The sequence below is a fragment of the Hippichthys cyanospilos genome, chromosome 9, assembly GCF_059441005.1.
Source record: "Hippichthys cyanospilos isolate Australia breed blue-spotted pipefish chromosome 9, RoL_Hcya_1.0, whole genome shotgun sequence".
Lineage (NCBI taxonomy): Eukaryota > Metazoa > Chordata > Actinopteri > Syngnathiformes > Syngnathidae > Hippichthys > Hippichthys cyanospilos.
Window position 1 is genome coordinate 12,869,956 of NC_142377.1, and position 22,109 is coordinate 12,892,064.

The following is a 22,109-nucleotide window of genomic DNA, read 5'->3' on the forward strand; positions in this document are numbered from 1 at the left end:
TCAAAAATGGGCAACATTAAAGAAACGTAGTTTTCTATGCACAACATCGAGTAACGAAATAATTCACACGAAATCGGTTCGCATTATTGTTTTACAATGCTTCTAACAATTGGCTAATTAACTGTTAAAAACTGTCAACTAAAGGAGGAGGAATGCAAAAATCGAGGACGATGCTGCCATCATGCGTAAAGATTCGGAATTACATAAGACAGGACACACAACATGCAGGGGTTGACGGTGACGAGTAATGTTGCGTTTGAATACGTTCTGTGCGTTGTTAGACGATCAGACGGGATTCGTTGTCACAGATGATGAGTGCACATTGATTCAGAAGGTGACAAACTGCAGGTGCTGACAAATTCGAAGATGTGTCAGGCAGGTTTTATCACGAGGGGAATGCCTTCGATAGGATGACAGTTGGACCAGTCCAGCTGACTATGTAACAGGTTGTTCGTTTTTCCTCTTGACGTTATCATTTAAACTCCACTAATTTGACACGTTGTGTGATTTATTGCCGATAGTTGCTGCTTGTGGAGTCGATATGCTATATCGATATCTGTGGAACGATTCTCGTGGTAATTTAAAACAGTGCACGGTTGTTATGGTTATAATCTGTGGGCGCAATGACAGCAGGATTGATGGGGCTCTCATTTAGTAAGTGACAAGGAATTTAATGTCGGACTGCAGATTAGATAGATCGATAGATTAAATGACAAGGAGTTAAATGTCAGACTGCAGAATAGACAAACGGACCTCGAGGTCACAAATGTAAAAATGAGCTGAACGCATTTCGATTTAGTATGCTCTTTTTATTAACAGCTCATTTTTTGACCCAGAAACTCAGCACTGCAGGTTAAATAGAGAAACCCTGTGTAAAAATGTCAGGTAAGAGTGACATAACTTGTATTTGTACATTTCCATAATACACATCATTTTCACTTGCAAACTTTCTATAAATCAGGTCCTGTTTTAAAACACTAACGACGTTTTGTTTCAGATGTGGATATAAAGCCGCGTTTTAGCTTTCCAGCTACCAAACTGCAAAAAATGAAAGCAGCTAAAGCCCTGGTAGAGAAAGCAGTCAAGGTCGTTACAAAGACAAAATTAATAAATTCACATTTTGGTGTGCGTGCAGACTTTCCTGTATACTAACCACCTATGTACTTGATTGTGTACTCTTACTCATTTTGGTTTTAGGCACAGAAAGTGTTTACAGTGCAGGGGCGCTATCCTGTTATTCGTGCCGGCCTCCGGGCCAGGGGGTGGGTGGAACGATATCTGTCCAATACTAGCGATGGATTGTCTCCACGCCACAGTGGTGATAAGGACAAGGAAGAAGATGACGACAGCACTCGAGTGTATTTTTGTGGTGAAACAGGAAAAGGTCCGTTTAAAATTATTCCATGTCGACATAATAAACAAAACAAGTGGGTTTGCTTAGTACAAGTGTCGAACTCCAGTCCTAGTCCAGTATTTTGCGTGTTTTCTAGTTTTCTTGACCCAACTCACCTGATTCGAATGTTTAGCTTATTAGGCAGCTCTGCAGGAGCTTGAACATGATCCTAATCGTTTGAATCAGATGTGTCTGAGAGAGAGGATTCAAAAACACGCAGAATACCGGCCCTCGAGGACTGGAGTTCGACACTTGTGCTTTAAGGAATCCCACTTCAGTCATTTTTTTTCTATTGCTTATCCGATGCAATAATTAGACAAAATTTATACATCCAATCCATCTTTCCTCATTGATCTTCAGAGAGAGGTGACGTAGGAGAGAAAGATGACCTCGACAGCATGTATGACTTCATGGTGAGAACACATGGACCGCATTGCATGCCGGCCATTACAATTTTCATTGCTCATTTTGTCAATTTAACAAAATTTTACTTGTAAGAAGTGCTAACATATACGTACACTAGTCCACATCTAAAAGGGACAGTATCTAAAAATTCGCACCATTATGCGGTGGCCCAAAAAATAAATCATTAAAAAAAACATTAATTTCAATAATTTGCAAAAAATATGTTCTATCACATATTTTGATTCTTATATAATCATAGGTTCCGTAATCGCTAAAGTACACAGGCTGCGTAAAAATACAGTCGTACATAAGATAGTAGCAGAACATTTCACAAAAAATAGTGATCATCCACTTGTAGCTGTCCATTTTTCCTTTTGTTGTCAGGCTCGTCTGGTTCGAAACGAAAGGATTTTTTTCTACTGGAGCGCATGCTATGATGCCAGCTACTGTCGCACTTTTCGACAGGACCAAATAACCAACCACTATGCCAATACTGGCAACTTCACCACCAAGGTCTCTCAGATTTGTCACACTCTGAAATTCACAATGTGCAATCCATCACTTTTGTAGAGGAGTGCCAATGACAGTGTTATGTGTCGTGATTTAAGGTGGGTCTTTGCGTGAACCTGCGGAACCTCAGGTGGTATGACACCGCAGACCCTGACACCTTTTTTCCAAGATGTTACAAGCTTGGAGCTGAAGATGAGCGCGATGCATTCATAGGTCTGCTTTGCACTGCTGTCGCAACCAGACTTGACCCTGAACTCAACCTTTGTGCTCTTGTTACTGTATGTGTGGGACAAACAGAGGACTTCAGAAGGACAGCGTGCAGCAGTCTGCTGAAGCACGTAGTGGAGACCAACATGAAGACAAAAGAGCCAACGCAAAACGAGGAGGGGAAAGCTGAAACGGCCATGCCTCTGGGTAAAACCTTTGGCTCAATGCTCAGATTGACAGAACAGAATGTGGCCAATGTTGTTTCTCCCTAAAGTGAGTGCAGGAGTGATCAACACGGCCTTGCAGAGGTGTCAGGAGTATCTGACTGTCTTAGCACACGGCGACATTGATTCAACTACGAAAACAGTGCCTTTTGTGGAGGAAAATCAATGGAATCACTTTCTGCAGAAGTACTACTTGGTTGTGCAGTAAGTGCATTTTAATACAGATTTATGGGTTCTTAATTAAGGTTTTCACAACATAATTATTCGGTAGGCATCGGTATTGGGTCGATACTGACCCTAATAGCATGTTTAGAATACATATAGAGGCTTTTGATACCAGCCACCGAGACTTAAAGGGGCGCCACACTTAGTTTGTCTTTTTCAATTGTAAAAATATGTTGTCTACAATTAACTTGATAACCACATTGTTTTTCATGTACAATTAAAAGACATTTTGCCATTTGCTTATGACATCACATGTGCTCACAGCTCAGGTGACAACCAGTCATGGCTCAGTCTTTGTTGACCATTTTTTGTCAGTGTCAAATGCAATTTTATACACACAAAGAACTAGAATAACCGCACAACAGTGAGTACTATGCATGCGAATGTGAGGATGAATCGAATACTGATACTGATCATTTCATTGTGTGTAGTAAAGGTGCTCCGATCAGAAGTAGCGCTGATTTTGTGGATCGCTGCCAAGACATGTTGGTCCGGATGAAAGAAGTTTGTCCTCAGATGGAAATCGACGGAGTCAATAACATTTGGATTATCAAACCGGGCGCCATGTCAAGAGGAAGAGGTCAGGCTTTTGCACACAAACACACACACACATATATATATATTCGAATCTAATATTTTCTTTCATATGGCCAACTCCAGGTATTGTTTGCTTGAATCGTTTGGATCAGATTTTAGCTCTGGTAAACTCCGACAGAGTGATGGTGAACGATAGTAAGTGGGTGGTTCAGAAGTACCTGGAGCAACCTCTGCTGATCAAAGGAACTAAGTTTGACTTGCGTCAGTGGTTTTTGGTCACTGACTGGAACCCTCTGACTGTCTGGTTCTACAAAGAGTGCTACCTGAGGTTCTCCACACAGCCCTACTCCACAAAAAAACTTGATAGGTCTGGCACAAACGACAATCAAGCACAAACGATTGCAGTTAGGCAGAAACCACCAATGTGTGATTTTCCCTTATTTATTTTGTGGCGGTAACAAGATATGAAACAAAAAGCATGATCTTTTACTACAATGTTTGATGACAAATAATTTCTTAAAATTTGTGTGAATTCTGCCCAACAGCAATGTTTAATTTGGGTAGTTCCAGTATTGGAGGACAATTTAGTTTTTTCAAAACGCATTGTTGATTTTACTTTTTTGTTTAAGCTGGGCCATTGGTAGGAAGGAACCAACTAAAGATTTTTTTTTAACTGTTAGGTTAGTATGATTTACACATAATTACTATTTAAAATAAGACCGTGTTTTTATGCAAGGAAAGCAGAATAATTATTATTATTATTGTTGAGGCTGGGGGTGGGACAGAAACTGTTCTCCAATTCTGAAATGACCAATCTGATAAGGACCAAAGTGTAATTTTGAACACTCACCATTATCGTTTCACCAGCTCAGTTCATCTGTGCAACAACGCCATCCAGAGGCACCTTCAGCCATCAAACGAGCGCCACCCAGGCGTGCCCAGGGACAACACGTGGTCCAGCTCCGACTTCCAGGCTTATCTGCAGGAGCAGGGCCGCGGGGCGCAGTGGGACACTGTGGTGGTCCCAGCTATGCAGCAAGCTGTAATACATGTGTTGCAGACAGCGCAGGACCAAGTAGAGCACCGCAAGGCAACCTTTGAGTTATATGGTGCTGATTTCATGTTGGGGAATGATTTGAAGCCTTGGCTTCTTGAGGTCAACGCCAATCCCACCATGGACTGCACCAGCTATGTCACAGCTCGCCTCTGCCCCGCTGTGCAATTGGACACGCTGAAGGTGGTGCTGGACAGAAGAATCAACCCCAGTGCATATACGGGAGGCTTCCGCTTGATCTACAGACAGGTGATATATACTTTTTTACAAGTGGTTAAGGCTGAGGAAATAGCTTCGTAAGCAACTAATGTAAAGGATTTCAGCGGGTCGAGAAAAAAGGCAGTGCTGAACATCCACTCCTTTACTGGGACTATAATTGAGCTAAAAAAAAAATGACCAAGGAAGTCAATCGGATATGTCCAACTCAGCTGCATGTGAGTTGCATGTGTCTATCAGCTGTGCACGTCCCATCAATCATATCAAGTCCATTCTCGTGTTGCTATGGCAATGACTCGAAACATAAATTTAACATTTACCACAAAATGGAACATTAAAAGACCCTTTCAAATTGGCGCTAAAACACAGGACAAGAATAATATTCAAAGCCATAGTATGCAGTTTTATTTCATTCTCATCAGCTCCTTCACATGACTGCCTGTCACGTGACATTACGTTGCCCTAATCTGATAGGCTTCCGTGAATCCAAACGTTTTCATTTCGGTGCATTCCCTGTAAAAAATGACTCATCCTGAAATGTGACACAAAAGCATATGTCTTTGTAAGTAATATTTTGATTGTTTCTTTGTGTTTTGTTTTCTCGCCCCATCAGCCTATAGTTGAACCTGCACATTTTTCCGGAGTGAAGCTGATAGTAGAAGGCAGCGGCATCAAGAAACCCCCGATTAAAAAACGCAGACACAGGCTTATTTCTACTAGGCCTCGCTTGCCTCAGTACATGCGAATCTACAACTATTCGGGGGATAATCAAGTCAATCAACGTCAAGTGAAGTCATGCGAGAACGTGCAAGAGCAGACACCTTCGGCGGAGGTTCCCAATGCTGCCTTAGAGTCAGGGGACCACGCGGCGGAAGAATCAAGGAGGATACCCCAATATTTGGGCATGGGCGGCAGCGGAACTCTTCTTGCCCAACGGAGTCTCTTTTCCCGCACCGATCAACAATGCAATGTCTCAAATACATGTAAATCTCCAATTAAACCAAGCCATGGAGCGCATCTGTGGAGGTCCTTCCTTCCCGAGAACTTTTCCGAGCTACGGTACCGGCCCTCAATATGGGCCACTTTTAGTCGGGATCAGCTCCCCCTGCTGCGGCACAAAGGCGTGCAGCCAAATATACTGCCAGCCTACCGGAAACCCTCTGTGCAGATCTTTCAAATTGAGTCTAGTTACAGATTCCACAAGCAACGTTACTTGCAAACTATGTCGATGTATAAATGACAGTGCACAGGAAGTTTTTTTTTTTTTTCAACGTTTGATAAAACTACACAATAAATGGAGTTCAATGCAACTCACTTCTGCACTACATCTTTATGAGCAGCAACCGTATACTATGAGTAATTGGCTTGGCTTAGATATGGTCTCAAAAATAGATTTAATTAATCTTAAAGCCACTATTATATCAACGCAAATAGAATTGGGAGATTTAGGAACAAAATGTATGTGTTTAATTTCTCCACCAGGAGGCGCTACATCCACAGAAAAGGAACCCGAAAGCATACAAGTGTTAAAACAAGGGAGAGAAACTTAGAGAAAAATGACAATAAATAAACCAAAAACGTAACTGACAGGCATGCACAATATTGCTGGAACAGTTAGTGCAGAAACGCTGACAATTCAATAACAGACATTTATTTGAAAAAGAAAATTCAATATATCGCAAACGCCACAAGTAAGCCCCTGTCATGGCAGCACGTGCACGGGCGGAGCTACATGGCCACCGCCACACCAAGGTGGAAAATTGTCAATTATTTTTCTGCCATTTTCACATACATGCAATATTATTGTAATTCATCCATTTTCTAGAGCCACATCCTCACAAGTGTGTGTGTGTGTGTGTGGAGGGGGGGGGGGGGGGGATTATACTGATAAACAAAAACAATCCATACTAAACCAGTAAAAGTTGTGTGTGGATGTCAACTAGCGCAATGTTGCCTACTAGTTGGCTTGGATTTGTCCTCCAGGTGACAAAGAGCATTGCAGTACATGGACAATCCAGTGCCCAAGTACAATGACTGAGACATCAAGACAACAAAGACCACTAGGCCACCACCACTAGAACAAATGTCAACAAGTCACCCCATCCATCCATCTAGTCTCCTGGGTTTTTCCCAGAGCCTCTTCAGAGTAAGACATGCCCGTAACACTTCACCCAGGGAGGCTTCCTAGGGGCACTCTTACCAGATGCCCGAGCCACCTCAAATGGCTCCCCTCAACACGGAAGTAGATGAATCACCTAATGGCTGGTGCTAGAGCAGCACTATGGGTCTGGTCTATTTGTGCCAATGTGAGAAGACCTCAAAGCATCTGACGGATTAAAGCTGTGGTTCTCAAATTGTACGTGAAGGTACTATAGCAGGGGTGTTCAAATCCAGTCCTCAATCGCCAAGAAACCGCATGTTTTCTAGGTTTCTTTCCCCGACACCTGATTCAAATGATAAGGTCATTTGCAGGTCAAGGTAAAAGGTCAAGGCAAACTCGGCAGAAGCCTGATAATTATCCTATCCTCGAAGACCGACTTTGGACACCCCTGCACGATAGAATGCTATGTAAGATTTAAACATAGTTACTGAAGGCATCAGCTAATCTAATTTAATGGTTTTTAGTGCCGTGACAAGAACAGTATGTTCTTATTTTCAAATTAATTAATTGGAACATGACGTAATGTATTGCTTAGTTTTGTTATAGCAGGAGTGGCCACACGAGGGCCGCTATCCTGCATTCCCCATCAAGACCGTGTCCAAGTGTCCTTGATCAAGACACTGAACCCCCAGTTGCTCCTGATGCTGCGTCATCAGTAGCTAACATGACTAGCTAGTGTAAAGCGCTTTGAGTACCCAAGGTAAAAAAGCGCTATATAAGTGAAAGTCCGTTTTACCAGTTGCACGTTTTTGAAGTTTCCGTCTTCAAACACATTAAAATAATCATCAGCAAGCTCAGCAGAAGCCCGATAATGATCTGAATCTTTGATTCAGGTGTCTTGGAAGACAGAAATATCCACATGCAAGGCTCCAACGCTGCACTTTTTTTGGGTATTTCTGTCTTGAGGCTCGTCTTTCATCATGTCGGCTATCACAGGGCGCTTCCGTTAAGACACAAGGCCTTTGCCGCAGTGGACAAGCGCGCGCCTTCTTTTGCACTTCTATTAGTGGCCACAGACGGTTTATCAGAAGGAGATCCGGGCTGCTCGCGCTCGGTTACATAAGCGTCCCTCTGTGACACGAACGTGCTGGGCCTGCTGCACCAGCCGCACCAGAATTACATCACCATGCCGCTCTTACAACATAGAGTCCAAGACATTTTCCACAGGAAAAAAATACTTTATTAATACACTTATATAATGTATACCAACATTTATAGACAAAATATGTACAAACAGCAATCATCTTCCACGTAGGTCCCAAAATATAAAATCTCAAGTACCTCTCTCTATTAGAAAACTAGTCATCTGGTAAAACGTTTTACATTCACTTCTCTCCCCCCACCGCCGCGTTCTGGGATTCATACGAGTTACGGAGCATAAACATCTGAGTGTTCTCAGCTTTTCACAAGTAAAAAGGCAACGGCAAGAACAAACGCCAGGTTTGACTTGAGCGGAAACAGATGTTGAGTATGCAGACCAGGTCCAGCACTGTGCTACAGTATGTACACACTCTCTGAGTACGCCACGCTCGCACTCCTTCTTTCCTCCAACTCTGTGGAAAAGAGTGCGTGAACAGGTATCAAAAATAGAAATGTACAAGTCTATGCACAATAATTACATTAAAGTCCATAGCAAGTGCGAGCGAATGGCTTTGCATTCGGCGCGGTCGTCGCGCCGGCGAAACTTTTGAAGCGGTGGTGGTGACGGGCGATAGGCAACTACCTTTGGGTGAATTCTTAACATTTGGTGCGATGTTTAAAAAAAAAAAAAAAAAAAAAAGAAAAAGTCATGTCTCTACCATGAAAGCTCCAAGTGAAATGCGCCAGTGTTGTCAGCGTTTTTGACTCGAACAGCAGCATTTGAAACATCTTTCTTTACATTCAAACAAGTGTGCGTGCGTGGGTTTTTTTTTTTCTGTGAGTCCGGCAGGTCCATTCGCACTTAACATTCAACCGTTTTTAAACATCCACACGTGGGCCACGCCTCTCTCATGAATTCCTGGATGAGAAGCAAAGTAGAGAAATGACTTGATGGACTAACAGGACAGATCAGCCACGCTCTCCCTCGCGATCTCTCAGTCTTTGGTTTCCAGGTTGAGGGGGGGTACCTGCTTTAGTGCCTGGAGGAGAGCCGGGGAGTCCATGGGCGTCTGAGATACGGCCGGAGCTGGAGAGCCTCCCCTCGGGGACATGACCGTCTGCGGCGGTCTCTCGCCGGGGACGGCGGAGGCGGAGCCGCCCATGCCGGGATACAGCATGGGCATGGCTCCGGGGTACCAGCATTTCTCCAGCATGGGCAGGTAGGTGGCGGCGGACGGGGGGATGAGGTAGAAGGGCATGCAGAGGGGGTGAGGCGGCGGAGGGGGGTGGTTGGGGGAGACGCTCATGTAGCTGCCGTAACCGCTGGACGAGGACGAGGCCGAGGACTCCCCGCCCGAGAGCATCTCGTCCTCGGACGATTCCGCCCGGGCTCGTTTGTGCCTGGGCTCGTCGTCTTCCCGCTTCACGTCGGAGCCCTGCCTCTCGGGGGCGCTCCGCTTGGCCAGCTTGCCCTCCTGGCCGTAGTAATCGGGGCGCCTCTGCGGGGCGCCGCACTCGTTCTTTTCCAGCTCCCCGCCGTAGCCGCTGTCCGTGTCGGTGTCACTGCCGCTCTGCTCGCCGCTGGGCGGGGCGTGCGCCCGCTGGATGACCGGAACCCTCCCGTAGCCCTCGCTGGGCTTCGGGGCCAAGCTGGCGGGGGCCTCCTTGTGGGTTTGGCGCTGGCTGTAGGCGGGGATTTCCTCGGGCGGAGGGCTGAGGGGCGAGCGGGGTCGCTTCGGACTTTGGAGCACGTCGGCGGCTAGCTTGTGAAGGTGGTTGATGACGTGCGAGGGCGCAAAGTCGCCGTCGCTCTCGCGGCTGGCCAGATACTGAAGGATTTCCTTGGCGCACATGTGGAAACCCGAGCGGAACATCTCCTCAGACTTCTCTTGGCTGACGACGGGTTGCTCTAGAAACACAGCGAGAGGCCGTTTTTGTTAGACCTTCAAAGCGACCTCCAAAGTGAGCGCTTCCTTCACGTTAAAACTACAACGTTAGAGTTGTTTCTAAAAGTATCAAATATATTTTTAAATGGGGGACATTGAGAAGATTATGATATAATATAATATAATATAATATAATATAATATAATATAATATAATATAATATAATATAATATAATATAATATAATATAATATAATATAATATAATATAATATAATATATTCTTGATGCAGGTAAAACAAAACACAAAAAAATTATAATAGAACACACATTGTTATCTTTATTGGATCTTTTTTTTTTTTGCTCACTTGTTTACACGTTGTCACATTACCACCAAATAAATGAATAAAAGGAATAGATATACTAAAGTGTATTCTAAAAATATTGAAAAATGACTGGCAATTATGCTATGTGGCCAGTGATTATATATTATGTTACTAGTTATTATACTATTTTGACATTATGGCAGTACTTAGATAAGTACAATATTTCCTCCTTATTAGTAATTGATATAAAAAGTTTCATCCATTTACTTAGAAATTGGCATAATCTTGTCAAAAACTGCCATTTTACCAAATTGTCACCCAAGAGCCACAATATTTGTAGATAATAGCTCAAGTGCGTCCAAACTTTTTCCTGGATGTAAAGGTCAAAGGGTTAAAAGCAACGTGTCAACATGTATATGTTTGTAGTATGTATTATGTTCTTTTTTTTTTTTTTACTTCTGTAGTCTTGACTGCTCTTAAATTGCATGTGCGTTGAAATGACAATGATGGAGGGGGATGTGTCTTTACTTACCAATATGCATGCCATTCTGCAGGGCAAGGATCTTCTGTTGCTGCTGCTCAAGAAGAGTGCTGAGTGTCTTCACATGCTTGAGCGTGAGCTCCAAAACCACAGCCTTCTCCAAATGGCCCAAAGTCTGCAGGGGACAACAACACTTCGTCAGCACACTCTTGCAAAGACGTTTTGTATTAGATGACATGCTCTCATTGACTGTGGAAAAGGCGGGTGATGCTAAATCCACATTAAAGCATGTGGACTTGATATAAAAGGCCCATTCTGTTGCGCCTGATGAATGCAGCCAATGTAATGGGACTGCCGGCCCACTAGGTGGCGCCTCAATAGAATAAATATACCAACAAGCAAGGCATTATATAGATTTATAGAAAAAACAACTTACCGTAAGTTTCAGGTGCTCCGGCAACAAATCTTTCAACTGAGCAATACATTCGTTTATTCGATCACGTCTCTTTTTCTCAATGAGTCTATGAGGCAGCTTGTAGGTCTCCTAGGAGAAGGAGGAAGAAAAAAAAAACGTCACAAAAGTCAGCCGCTTTTACCCGCCCGCCGAAGATTCATGAGCAGTTATGTCATAGCAGGAATTAGGTCAAGCCTTTTATTGCACTACAGTACACGACTGCTGCCAGACCAGTTTCTCCCACGCCCTTCAAAGCAACGCTAAATTATTCTGAGCGTACTAATGTTTTCTAACAATAAAACTAATAAAATGAAAAACAACGCACCTTGCTCTCTTCTCCTCTTTTCATTCCGCGCCTGGGTTTATATGCGTACATTGGGAAATCCATGCTGCATAAATAAAAACATGTATTTTAAAGAAATATGCATTCAAGTTACAAGCCGATCCGTTTTTAAAAATGTTTTAGTTTAACTTACCCGTGCATGTCAGCTAGATCGGCCTTGGAGAGAGGAGGAGGTTGCGCGCTTGGGATTCGCTCCATTTTCTTGACGCTTTTCCGCCACTTACAAATTCAATGCACCCGATGAAAAAGTTACGCACTTGGTTCGCCCCTTAAAACAAACCCGTCAAGTCTGTCAATCAAAGCTGACAATTTTTTTTTTTTTTTTTTTGCTCCCTCAAGCGTTGAGAGGTGTGTTGGCGGGTCTTCCACGCCGCGTGGACAGCAAGAGGGAGTTGGGGCTGAGGGATCCACGAGAGAAATAAACTCTGTCCGCTTGTCCGCTCAGCCTGACCCAGCTCTGTCACATGAGGCTCACGTGTCAAGCGGCGCTGTCTTCGCGACAAAAACCCCGCCCATTCGCACCGGACAAGGAATCTGAGTGGGCGGATGGCGCTGACGTTAGCTGAGTGGGCGGGGCGGAGCCGATCCCGTGTACCACCATGCTGAAGTGTATGGAAACAAGGCGGCGGAGAACCACGACTAACTAAACGTGCCGGCGGGCGGCAAACCCGCACAAACACTTTTAATGACGCATTTGGACACGAATGGAGCGTGTACCACAATTGCACAGTGATTCCCTTGGTAAAAACACCAAATAAAATCATGTTTTTCTAAAAGAAATAATTATGCGGAATTGTTTAAACTCCGGATTCTTCTTCCTCCCCAAAACGCACCATCTCCAAAGCCACTTTGTCCTCCTTATCAAAGGGAAGCTCTCTTCTCACCTCCGGTGCAGACACGTGCACCCGTGTGTGGACGAGTGTGTTTGTGTTGCCGTGAGGCGGTGCACGCCGCCTGTCACGTTGGCCTCCTCATGGCGCACACGGAGCCTGCTGAGCCTGCTAAGCACATTCATTCAGCACACGGCGGCACCTGCCTTCAGGCTCCGGGACATCAATTATCCGCACCCCACCCCTCCAAAAAACAGGTGGCCATAATGATCATGCATGTGCACACACATGAAAAGGTCTGTCATTGGTAGGGAATGATGCAACAACTAAATCACTGCCACGTTTTATCACCGCTTAGGCAGCCCTAAGCCCTATTGCAACTACCCTAAAAATAAAACACAATGGATGTATAATCAATACATGCCTTGTATAAAAAAAAAAAATACAAACTATTCTGAGTCTATTATGCTCCCTAAAGGTGGCTGTCCTCAAAAGATGACTGCAGGCTCAATATGGTGAAAAACAAAGTCCCAGAGCGTCAGCTAAAGACTTTCAGCACACGTTGACGTCACTGTTGACAAATCCATGATAAGAACATTAAACAAGAATGAATGTCATTGGAGGACATGTTTGCAAGGAAGACAAAACGCTCTATGTGTGGATGGAAAAAAAGACAGTACACCACCATCAAAACTTCTTCCAGACCGTCAAGTATGGTGGAGTGGGCATCGTGGTTTGCAGAGGCTTTGCTAATTCAGGGCTTGGACGGTTTGCTAGCACCGAGAAAATAAATGACTCCTGGATTTTTGACACTTTAAATTCCCTCTCACTAAAATTCAGTAATGTAGTTTAAAAAAATACATTATTTTTGATGAATGGCATTGATTGGTCAATTATGAGATTATAATTCTGACGTTGAATTCTCTTGTTTCTTTCTGATCTGTTTTAATAAATACATTCAAAAGTTACATGTTTTTTTTTTTTTTTAATTTAAATTAACTCCAAGAATGTACAATACAGAAACAAAACACTTATTATAAAAGTTTTGGTCAAGCAGCACAGCAAATTTGTAGAAACATCCAAATGCCCACCTCCTACCCCACCCACCACCTAATCCCACAACACATACACTCATTCCTTCATTTGTGGAGCTCTCAAAGAAAAACAAGTGATACAGATGAGAGTTCAGAACTAAAATAATTGGGGGGGGGGGGGTAAATAAATAATATGCAAGGGATGCTAATAAATGAAAACAAATATTACTACCTTTGGAGGGGGGGTGGAGGGAGCTCGGTTCTTTTTGCCCATCCTCCGGTGAGGAGGTCACATGATTGACATGTTGGCAGATTTGATCCCATTTAATGGAGTTTTTTTAACGGAAAAAAATTGCATTTATAACCACCTTTTGTATAAAAAAAAGAATTAAAAAAGTACAAAATAAAAAAGGAAAACTTTGATTTGGTTTAGTGTGAAATAACAATACAACAATAATAAATATGAAAGTAATTACCGAATCCCAAAATCGTTTTCCCGATACAGGCATTGCATATTGTGACATGCTCTTATTGCTGTCTACCCACTAAAAGTGTAAATATGATATTTAAGCAAACCCGTGACCTGACCTTGCAGGTGAAACATGGAGGATCAAAACAAGGCCACATGAAAGAATATTTGGCATGTTGTTTTCATCGTCTAAACCAACACGGCCGAGGCACTCGGTGGACACCACACACAGTTAGATAGACTCCACAGACAATGAGTAACATACTCTGCTAATGTTTGCTTCACATTTGAACCGTACCGGGAAGTAGAAGTGCAAGGTGAAGTACTTCCTCGACCTATACGCACACTGGTAATTGGCACATTTTGGTATTTCTCTACAACAAAGTCAAAACCCTAAAGTACGATGCGAAAGGACCTCAAGCAGGTTGCTGAGGGTTGATGTTCATGTGAGGTGGGTGACCAAGGAGACCAATCCTCTGCTTCTGCTTCCTTTGCTCTGTCATCTGCACGCAAAAAAATCCATTTTTAATCATAATATGGCGATCATGATGACAAGGCTAAACACGGTATTTGTTTTAGCTTTTAATAATCCCTTGCGTGTTGTCATGCTGTACGCAAGGGAATGAACAACTGAAAGTCCCGTCAAATCATTCTGTATCTAAGATGTATGGAAAGCCACTGTGCTGGTCTTTAACGTGATTAATTTCTCTTTCTTGATGTATTTTTTTTTTAAATATTTATTCTTTTACATTAATTTGTTTATTGAAAGATGAGATGTAATGTGGGTGGATGTAGGGTGGGGTTTGTTTACGTCAACGTGTATGTTTAAAATTGTTAATTATCAAAATGGATAGAATATTCTAAAAAATAAATAAATACATACAGGAAAAAAATATTGATGACAAATATTTCTACTTTCTACCCAAAAGAGTGGCTTATATTAGTATTGGTTGCCACTGCAAGTACCAATACCAAAAATAAGGCCAGGTATCAGCCCGATATCGATACTTCCTTTTGATAGTTGCCAATGCCTAGTCTACTTTATTTTTCTTTTTAATTCTAAATTTTGCAAATCTGAAAGATGTTTCATAAATATATTCTTAAAGCTATACAACAAAATTATCAGTGAGAATTTGTAATTTTATTATTAGTTTTTAGGGAGGCTAATAATTTGTCGATAGTATGTGGTCGACAGTGAAATCATTTTATACCTGCTCCTTGAGTTCAGTCAGCTGTCCGGACAGGTTGGCCACCAATCTCATGGTCGATTCCAACTTCTCCTGCAGACTCCTGATTTCGTTCTGCTCGCCTTCTGCATCGCTGCTCACCAGAGACATGGCACGCATCCTTGGAAACCAGTCTAGGTTGTGCTCCTATTCACAATAAGCAGTATTTATTAGCACTGAAAAAAAAAAAAAAAAAAAAAAAAAACCTAATAAAATAAACCAAACTGGGTTGCTATGGGGTTAAGATGTATTCCAGCACACTGAGGGTGTATCTAATTCTAATTACGGCTTCATGAAACAAAATAATCTTGCATATTTTTGCCCACTTCCTGTTTGTGTCATTAAACATCAAGTGTGTTTATTTAATGAGATGAGAATCGAGCAACATTATTTGTCCGTGTGGCTGCACGATCAACAGTCTACTGAGTCATCGTTGTTGGACTTAGAATACGAAAACAAGACGACAAATAGTTACTAACTGCACAAGCAGACTGACACACACATAAATACTCACTCGGAATTTCTCTACATGCATTGACGGTTGAGGTGAATACACAATAAAACAGAAACCGCAAGGAAGTTGATGTGGGTGTCGTTTTTTTCTTTTTAAGTCGCGTACCTTGATCATCTCAGCCACGTAGCTCTCAGGGCCTGTGTATTCGGTGGAATCTTTTACTTTCACCAACACGATGAAGAAAAGGTAATGCCACATGTTGTGCTCCTCTTTAATATGCTCTTCAAACGTCACCGTCTTGTTGTCAAATTTGTCCCTCTCAAGACCTGTAGACAAGGACAAAAAGTTTAGCATACGAAAACGCGGATTCTCATATCATCCCAAAACGATCTCAGGTCAATTTTATTAGATTGTTGATTGAGTTGATCGTGTGTAGTATTGCAATGTTTTTAAAGGTGAGTTCTCATCACCACAAATTCATATTTGAGGTTATAGCGATACACATTTATTTTCTGTTGTCAGGGTTTCAATACCTAAAAGCATAGTTATCAATTTGTGATAACATGAGGAACATGCTAAAAAAAAGCTAATGGATAAGAAAGGTTGGCCATGACCCAATTTCTCTGTCACACCAAAAAAACAACAAAAAAAAGTCACACTTGGATAAGTTTGGTGTGAAATAGTGTCCTGAGCTTTAAAGCCATACAAAACCTATTTAGCTATTTTCAGCATTTTGTCCATGTTTAATTTCATAATAAATGACTTTTTACGTGTACAATTAATACTGAAAAAAACACACATTTGCCTAGTGTTTGACAGATTAATCGGCCGATTGTTTGTCTCGGAATTTGTTGATAAGGTCATTCAGCCATTCAAAAAATGAGAACTCTTAATTTTGAAAACAAAGTTTTAGGTGAACTATACAAAGTGGTTGTGCACAAACCCTAACGTCACACTTTGTTTAACAATATTACTAATTTAATATAAATATACTTCAACGTAAATCGAACACAAATCTATTTAAATAAGATACCCATTCAACCACTGGGAGCACACATGACAAGGACTAATGTTATTAGAACTTGATTAATTAAATGTGCCGAGCAACACATTGCATTGTGAAAGCTGACATTTTTTTAAACTATATTTACCCCGGCTATTCAAGGAGAATAGCTATCGGGTCAAGTGAAAATCGGCCTATAATTGATGCCCATTGAAGTGCATTGAGAGGAAACAAGTGTTTTTTATTTACTGTAATCTGCATTATTTTCTAACAAAATTTGGCATCAGCCTCCCCCCAAAAAATCCATATTGGTCAGGTCCTTCATTTTTCCACTTGCTGGCAACTGAAAATGACATCACATATGCTCATGGCTCTGGCAACGACCAATCACGGCGTGTTTCGGTTGGTCATGTGTCGTTCCCGAGTTGAACAGCGATTGGTCAATACCTGAGCCTTATGCATATGTAACCATTTTATGTCCACAACAAGTGGGTTATGTAAATGTTTTTCATAGGTATGAATTTTCATGAAAAATTATCAAATTAATTAGAGACAAAAGGTGAACCTTTTACCACTGAGAGTGAACTAAAATGAAGGCACACTAAGAGTGTGAACATCTCCCTAGTAGAGTCGATTTGCCCTGTTTTGTTCTGAGAGAAAAAGATGAAGCAAACATGAAATATCAAATATGCCAGAACAAATAACGGAACTGTGTGAAATGCTTTTGAATACTTTACAAGGGCGCTGACTGTGTGCCTATGACCTTTCACTAAACCCGGACTGACATTTTGCTTTATCAGAGGACCGCCACAATCCGAGTCATGTGACTTGGCCGACTCCCAAATGCCCCTCTTTGGTATGTTTGATTTCATTTTGACTTTGGTTCCTTGTAAACACGTCGAACGAAATGTAGCTCCCTTTCCCTTTTCAGTGCTTCTTGAGAAGACTGAGTCATGAAGCTTTCCTTCCAGCGCCTCCATAATTCATATCTCACTCACACATTCACACACGCACAATCGCACTTGATTTTCATATCATATGTTTCAACAAAGTCCCCGATAACGCACGGTCATCTCGTTTTAACGTCACATGAGCATCGTTTCCGATATGCCGAAGAAAGTTTTGTTGCGGTACTGTATTGCGTACGTGCGGTATTGGTCCCGATAATGTGCATGTATGTTCATGTTGGGTCAGGCGGCCCGGGCCAATGGTGAGCATATGGAATGAGAACAGTGTTATGTCACCAAGCCAGGCATCAGCTCTGACTCACTCATGTTAAATAAGGCCAGGCCACAGGGGCAGCTGCCGTCTCTTATGGTTTCCAGAGGAACCGCGCGGGAACAGGTGACGAAGGGAGGGAGCCCATCGCCGCACGCTCAAGTGCCTCTCGCTGGTCCCGCTTGCTTTTATACGACGTCGATCTCCCTCACAATCTCTCATTAGAGATTTAGGTCTGTAGCCACTGATTGATTGGCATCAAGAAATCACTTGAGCAGTTTGATACTTGGAGTCAAACACAACTGATCTACAGTATTGTTGTGCAAAAAAAATGTAGCTTTGTTTGAGTCATTATACACAGTTGGTTTCTGTTTGATAACACATTTGAATGATGTCAGCCATGCTTCCTGTCACACTTGTGTCTTCAACTTGTACTTGTTGATGTTTCCACCTATCTTTTTGTGTGCTGGTTGGCTTTCTAGATTTTGACCCGATGTCAATTTATTTTTATGATGGGACTAATTAACTCATTCAATGCCGGCCCAGTAAAAACGGACCTTTGACATCTATATCCATCAAATCGAATCCACCAAATCAGGCATGATGACACCATTTTCAGCTGATATATATATATCTATATATATTATATATATCTCTATATCTCTCTCTCTCTCTCTCTCTATATATATATATATATATATATATATATATATATATATATATATATATATTTTTTTTTTTTTTTTTTAAGCTAAAAGACAACTTACCTAGGGCCCATACTGCTCTAGCACTATAAAGCAGACTCTTAAAAAAATACAAATAAGCTTGACAAGTTAAATGAATGCCAAGATAACCAAAATGGGTCAAGAATGGTGAGACATCATATCGCCCATGTCTTTGAGAAAAAAAAACATTGAGTTTTCTGGCTTTGTGTAGTCTCTGACAAGTGTATCAGTGATAAATAGCTGGAGATTAAAAAAAAAAATAGAGCTTATCACAAGGAGCAGCATCAACAAAAATGTAAAATTTGCTGCATACTTCATAGTGTATTCAAGTCTTATTAAATATTAACAACAGTTAGTTGCATAATAGCTTTTCTGCACTTACTGAACAATTAACTGCACTAAAATATGACTTAAAAAAAACATAAGACGCACAGCGCTTCAGTTTGCATTGCAACTTTGAACCAGTAAGTTACTTGTGGACTTGGGGGAGGGCATCAGTTGGTTTGGGGCCACTTTTGGAGAAATATTGTCTTAGATAGCAGCTGTTCACTCATTGATTTTGCAGGTGACAAATATTTAATCCGTAGGTGAGGTCTGCACCCTCTCGTGATCTCGTGACTGGTTTCTCTTTTAGCGTTTGAAGCACGTACAGCGCAAAGCTTGGTTTGAGTGGTCTTACCGCAAATGAAGCAGGTGGTCTTCAAGACTTCTTCTTTCTTCTGTTTTTCACTCCTCAGGTCGGCAAAGGTGTCGATGATGACACCAAAAATGAGGTTTAGGACGATGATGATGACCATGAAGAAGAATAACAGGTCATATATCACTCTTGCTGCAAACAATGGCTCCTATTAAAAGAGAAAAAGAGACTTAAATGGAGCACAGGGTTATCCAGATGTTGGTGCTGCTGATTTGGAAGTGATCGCTAGTAATTACTTTTACAGTTATGACCGTGAAACTATCTTATTACTGTATGACCCAAAGGCCAAACCTTTACATGAGCATACACAGGGAATGAGTTTAAAACCAGGTTGACCTTGGTTGTTATGGACATCGAAACAAGAGCGAAGACGTAACCAGCCAGATGCTACAGATTGCCGAGCGCAAGGTAATCCCCTAAAGACGCATGATATAAACATGGGATTAGCCAAATGGGTTTGATATAATTTGGATAACTGTGTACATCACCGGTGTCCAAACTATGGCCCGGGGGTCGGTGGTGGCCCGCCATCCGAAATTTTGGAGTTGAAAGTTTGAAAAGTTGTTTCTGTGAGAACACAAATAAAGATCATGCCCGTAAGGATGAATCTGATTCGGTGGTTATGTTCAACAGTTGAAAAAGGAAAATGATCATATTAAATGATCAAATAAAGTTATTAAAGCAGTCAAAACAATTTTGGGGGGATGGAAAATCCAAGATTCTACTCAAGCGGATATCCGTTATAAGCTGTAGAAAATAGTTGTCTAAAATGCAATTAGTCGTCATTATCTATGGATAATGTTGTGATTAATTAGTTAAAATATTTGAAACTGCCTGACAGCACAAAAATAAATGAACAAACATTCTTGGCATGGCCCAAATGCTTTTTAAATAAGTAATTAAACAATTTAATGGTAAGCAGCATTATAATTTGCTTCATTTTTAACAGAAAGCCTTAGCATAGTATATATTTTTTTTAATAACTACATTGTTTAATTGCTTGCTTACTTTTTCTATTTTTCTGTGTACGGCCCTCAGAGGAAAAAGTTCGGACACATGTACTGTACACCGACAAGCAGGCTAAATCAAACTCTGGCTGGCCACGTATCTACAGTAGGACCCAAAAATTGTTTACAAATTCACCAATGCTGAGTATCGATTGCTGCTGATTGCTATACTCTGTAAACCTGTATTTACATAACATGCATAAATGATAAACGCAGTTCACAGAATGGCTACATGAAAGCGATAAAGGCTAGTAAAAAGTTGCCGATATGATGGAGGACAGTTCTAAACTCCTATGTAGAAACCACAACTGCTTATGCTCGGAGTGTTTTGCAAAGCAATCGGATCTCATTAGGTGTGCAAGTATGTCTATTGGTGTGGGCCAGTGAGGAAAGATTATGATGGATAAGTTTGCTTTACAGATGCGATTGGCCTAGCTTGTATTTTACGAGTACATGAAAGTGTTTACATCCTCTTGAGTCTAAAGTCGGAGGAAATCGTGTGGTTGTACATTAACAGCTGCGGGAAAATACAACAAAACCCCCTGACGTTTGAAGTGAGAACTGTTTCAAAACCAGCGCACATGAGCCATACATCTAAAGTTTACGCACCTCTTTGGAGGGCTTGCGGAGAACATCGCCGACACCCCCTCCGCTCCTCAAGCCGTGACTCAGAACGGTGACAATACACATTAGTAGAGAGTCACACGTCCGCTCCATGTCGCTATCCTGTGAATCGTCACTGTTCGCATCTGAGGAAGCACAAAAGAGCCACAGTACAATTTGAAAATGAGTTCAACCGACCGACTAATACGTCCATCAAACGTCGGTCAAAAATATCGTCCAAATGGCCAATATTTGCAGATTATTTTTACTTTTTGCTTTTATGCACATTAACCATTTACAACAGTTGTATACAAGGGTCTCCAATCTCATTATTTATTACATATAAATCTATACCACTTGAAGCCATAAATATGCATGCATCACGAAATGTGTTGACGAGGTCGTTCTGTGGACTTGTCATTCAAAACAAAGCAACTAATTTTTTTTAACAAGCAAAGATTAGGTGAGCAATGGACTTGACTCAATTTAAATAAAAAAATACAACGTGCAACAAAAAATATGGGCATAAAAGTGTTAAATATGATATTCAACTACAAGTAAAACAAACACATGACAAAAATGAATGTCTTTATAACTTCATTATTTTGTGGCAGGCATTTCAATCTGTGAACCAAAACAGAACATTTTTTTCTTTTTTTAACAATATATTTATTTTATTTCCCTCCTCCAGCAAGGAGCAGGCACCAGGTCGGCCCATAAATAATGAAAATCGCCAATAATTAACATTTATTGAAATGCATGTGGAGGACACAAATGCTATATCATTAATTATATAATTAAATTAAGTGGCCGATTAATCTGCAATCGTTACTTTTATTTTCTGCTAAAAATCGGAATTGGCATCAGACTCGGGCCAAATTTAACACATTAAGGCGAATGGATGCTTTTATGTTGAATAGAGCAAACATAATCCAGTTTACTGTACATCGTCAAATAAATCTGGAAATAAATGACTGTCACAAGAAACAACTCCAGTAGAATCCAAACCATACTAATTCTCTGCAAAATCAAACGGTTACAAATTCAATACGATTTTTATTTTTTATATAATTTTGTTGCTCTCTTGGATGACTGGTTGTGTTGTTTCAGTTCAAAATGTGTTTATGTCCTGTATTACGGTTCATGGTGAAGAAGAAGACAAAACAAAAATGTTTTTTTTTTTTTTGTTTGAGCCAGAATGTTCGAGCAAATAATTTTTTTTGAAGACTTTATCTAAACTGATACTGCTGACAGGTCAGGAACACAACTTGAAATTCAGCACATGGTCAAATAGTGATAACTAATGAATGGTGTGTTTTATTTTTATTTATTTATTTTTTTGT

At 41.3% G+C, this 22,109-nt stretch overlaps 3 protein-coding genes across 3 annotated transcripts in view; 1 reads left to right on the forward strand and 2 right to left on the reverse strand.

Moving 5' to 3' along the window:
- Window positions 1-221: 221 nt before the first annotated feature.
- LOC148418937 (tubulin monoglycylase TTLL3-like) lies at window positions 222-6,011 on the forward strand. The gene is made up of 13 exons (XM_088422787.1): window positions 222-446; window positions 820-885; window positions 998-1,086; window positions 1,198-1,384; window positions 1,754-1,806; window positions 2,183-2,311; window positions 2,407-2,521; window positions 2,606-2,722; window positions 2,790-2,943; window positions 3,396-3,544; window positions 3,625-3,868; window positions 4,369-4,804; window positions 5,385-6,011. Exons 2-13 carry the CDS (start codon window positions 879-881, stop codon window positions 6,009-6,011), a joined length of 2,307 nt encoding a protein of 768 aa, XP_088278913.1. The 5' UTR covers window positions 222-446; window positions 820-878.
- Window positions 6,012-8,089: 2,078 nt separating this feature from the next.
- LOC148418938 (class E basic helix-loop-helix protein 40-like) lies at window positions 8,090-11,978 on the reverse strand. Its single transcript, XM_088424363.1, has 5 exons — window positions 11,634-11,978; window positions 11,483-11,546; window positions 11,140-11,247; window positions 10,755-10,878; window positions 8,090-9,921 (listed from the first exon to the last, which is right to left on the reverse strand). The coding sequence occupies exons 1-5, from the start codon at window positions 11,696-11,698 to the stop codon at window positions 9,008-9,010; spliced, it is 1,275 nt and encodes a 424-aa protein (XP_088280489.1). The 5' UTR covers window positions 11,699-11,978; the 3' UTR covers window positions 8,090-9,007.
- Window positions 11,979-12,858: 880 nt separating this feature from the next.
- Window positions 12,859-22,109, reverse strand: part of LOC148418939 (inositol 1,4,5-trisphosphate-gated calcium channel ITPR1-like) — a 62,120-nt gene continuing 52,869 nt past the window's right edge. Inside the window, exons 58-62 of the mRNA XM_088424362.1 lie at window positions 20,773-20,912; window positions 19,139-19,304; window positions 15,679-15,839; window positions 15,045-15,206; window positions 12,859-14,336 (exon numbers count right to left, since the gene is read on the reverse strand). Coding sequence (XP_088280488.1) covers window positions 14,250-14,336; window positions 15,045-15,206; window positions 15,679-15,839; window positions 19,139-19,304; window positions 20,773-20,912 — 716 coding nt within the window. The 3' untranslated portion in view covers window positions 12,859-14,249. The remainder of the gene's footprint in view (window positions 14,337-15,044; window positions 15,207-15,678; window positions 15,840-19,138; window positions 19,305-20,772; window positions 20,913-22,109) is intronic.

What these genes read in the sequence shown, in the direction of transcription:
- LOC148418937 (XM_088422787.1), top strand. An exon ending in TGGTAGAGAAAGCAGTCAAG is followed by an intron (nt 1,087 to 1,197) that starts GTCGTTACAAAG and finishes TTTTGGTTTTAG; the next exon opens with GCACAGAAAGTGTTTACAGT. An exon ending in TCCACAAAAAAACTTGATAG is followed by an intron (nt 3,869 to 4,368) that starts GTCTGGCACAAA and finishes TCGTTTCACCAG; the next exon opens with CTCAGTTCATCTGTGCAACA.
- LOC148418938 (XM_088424363.1), bottom strand. Translation starts at nt 11,698, where the DNA reads ATGGAGCGAATCCCAAGCGCGCAACCTCCTCCTCTCTCCAAGGCCGAT. An exon ending in GATCTAGCTGACATGCACGG is followed by an intron (nt 11,547 to 11,633) that starts GTAAGTTAAACT and finishes TTATTTATGCAG; the next exon opens with CATGGATTTCCCAATGTACG. An exon ending in CGGAGCACCTGAAACTTACG is followed by an intron (nt 10,879 to 11,139) that starts GTAAGTTGTTTT and finishes TGTCCCCTGCAG; the next exon opens with ACTTTGGGCCATTTGGAGAA.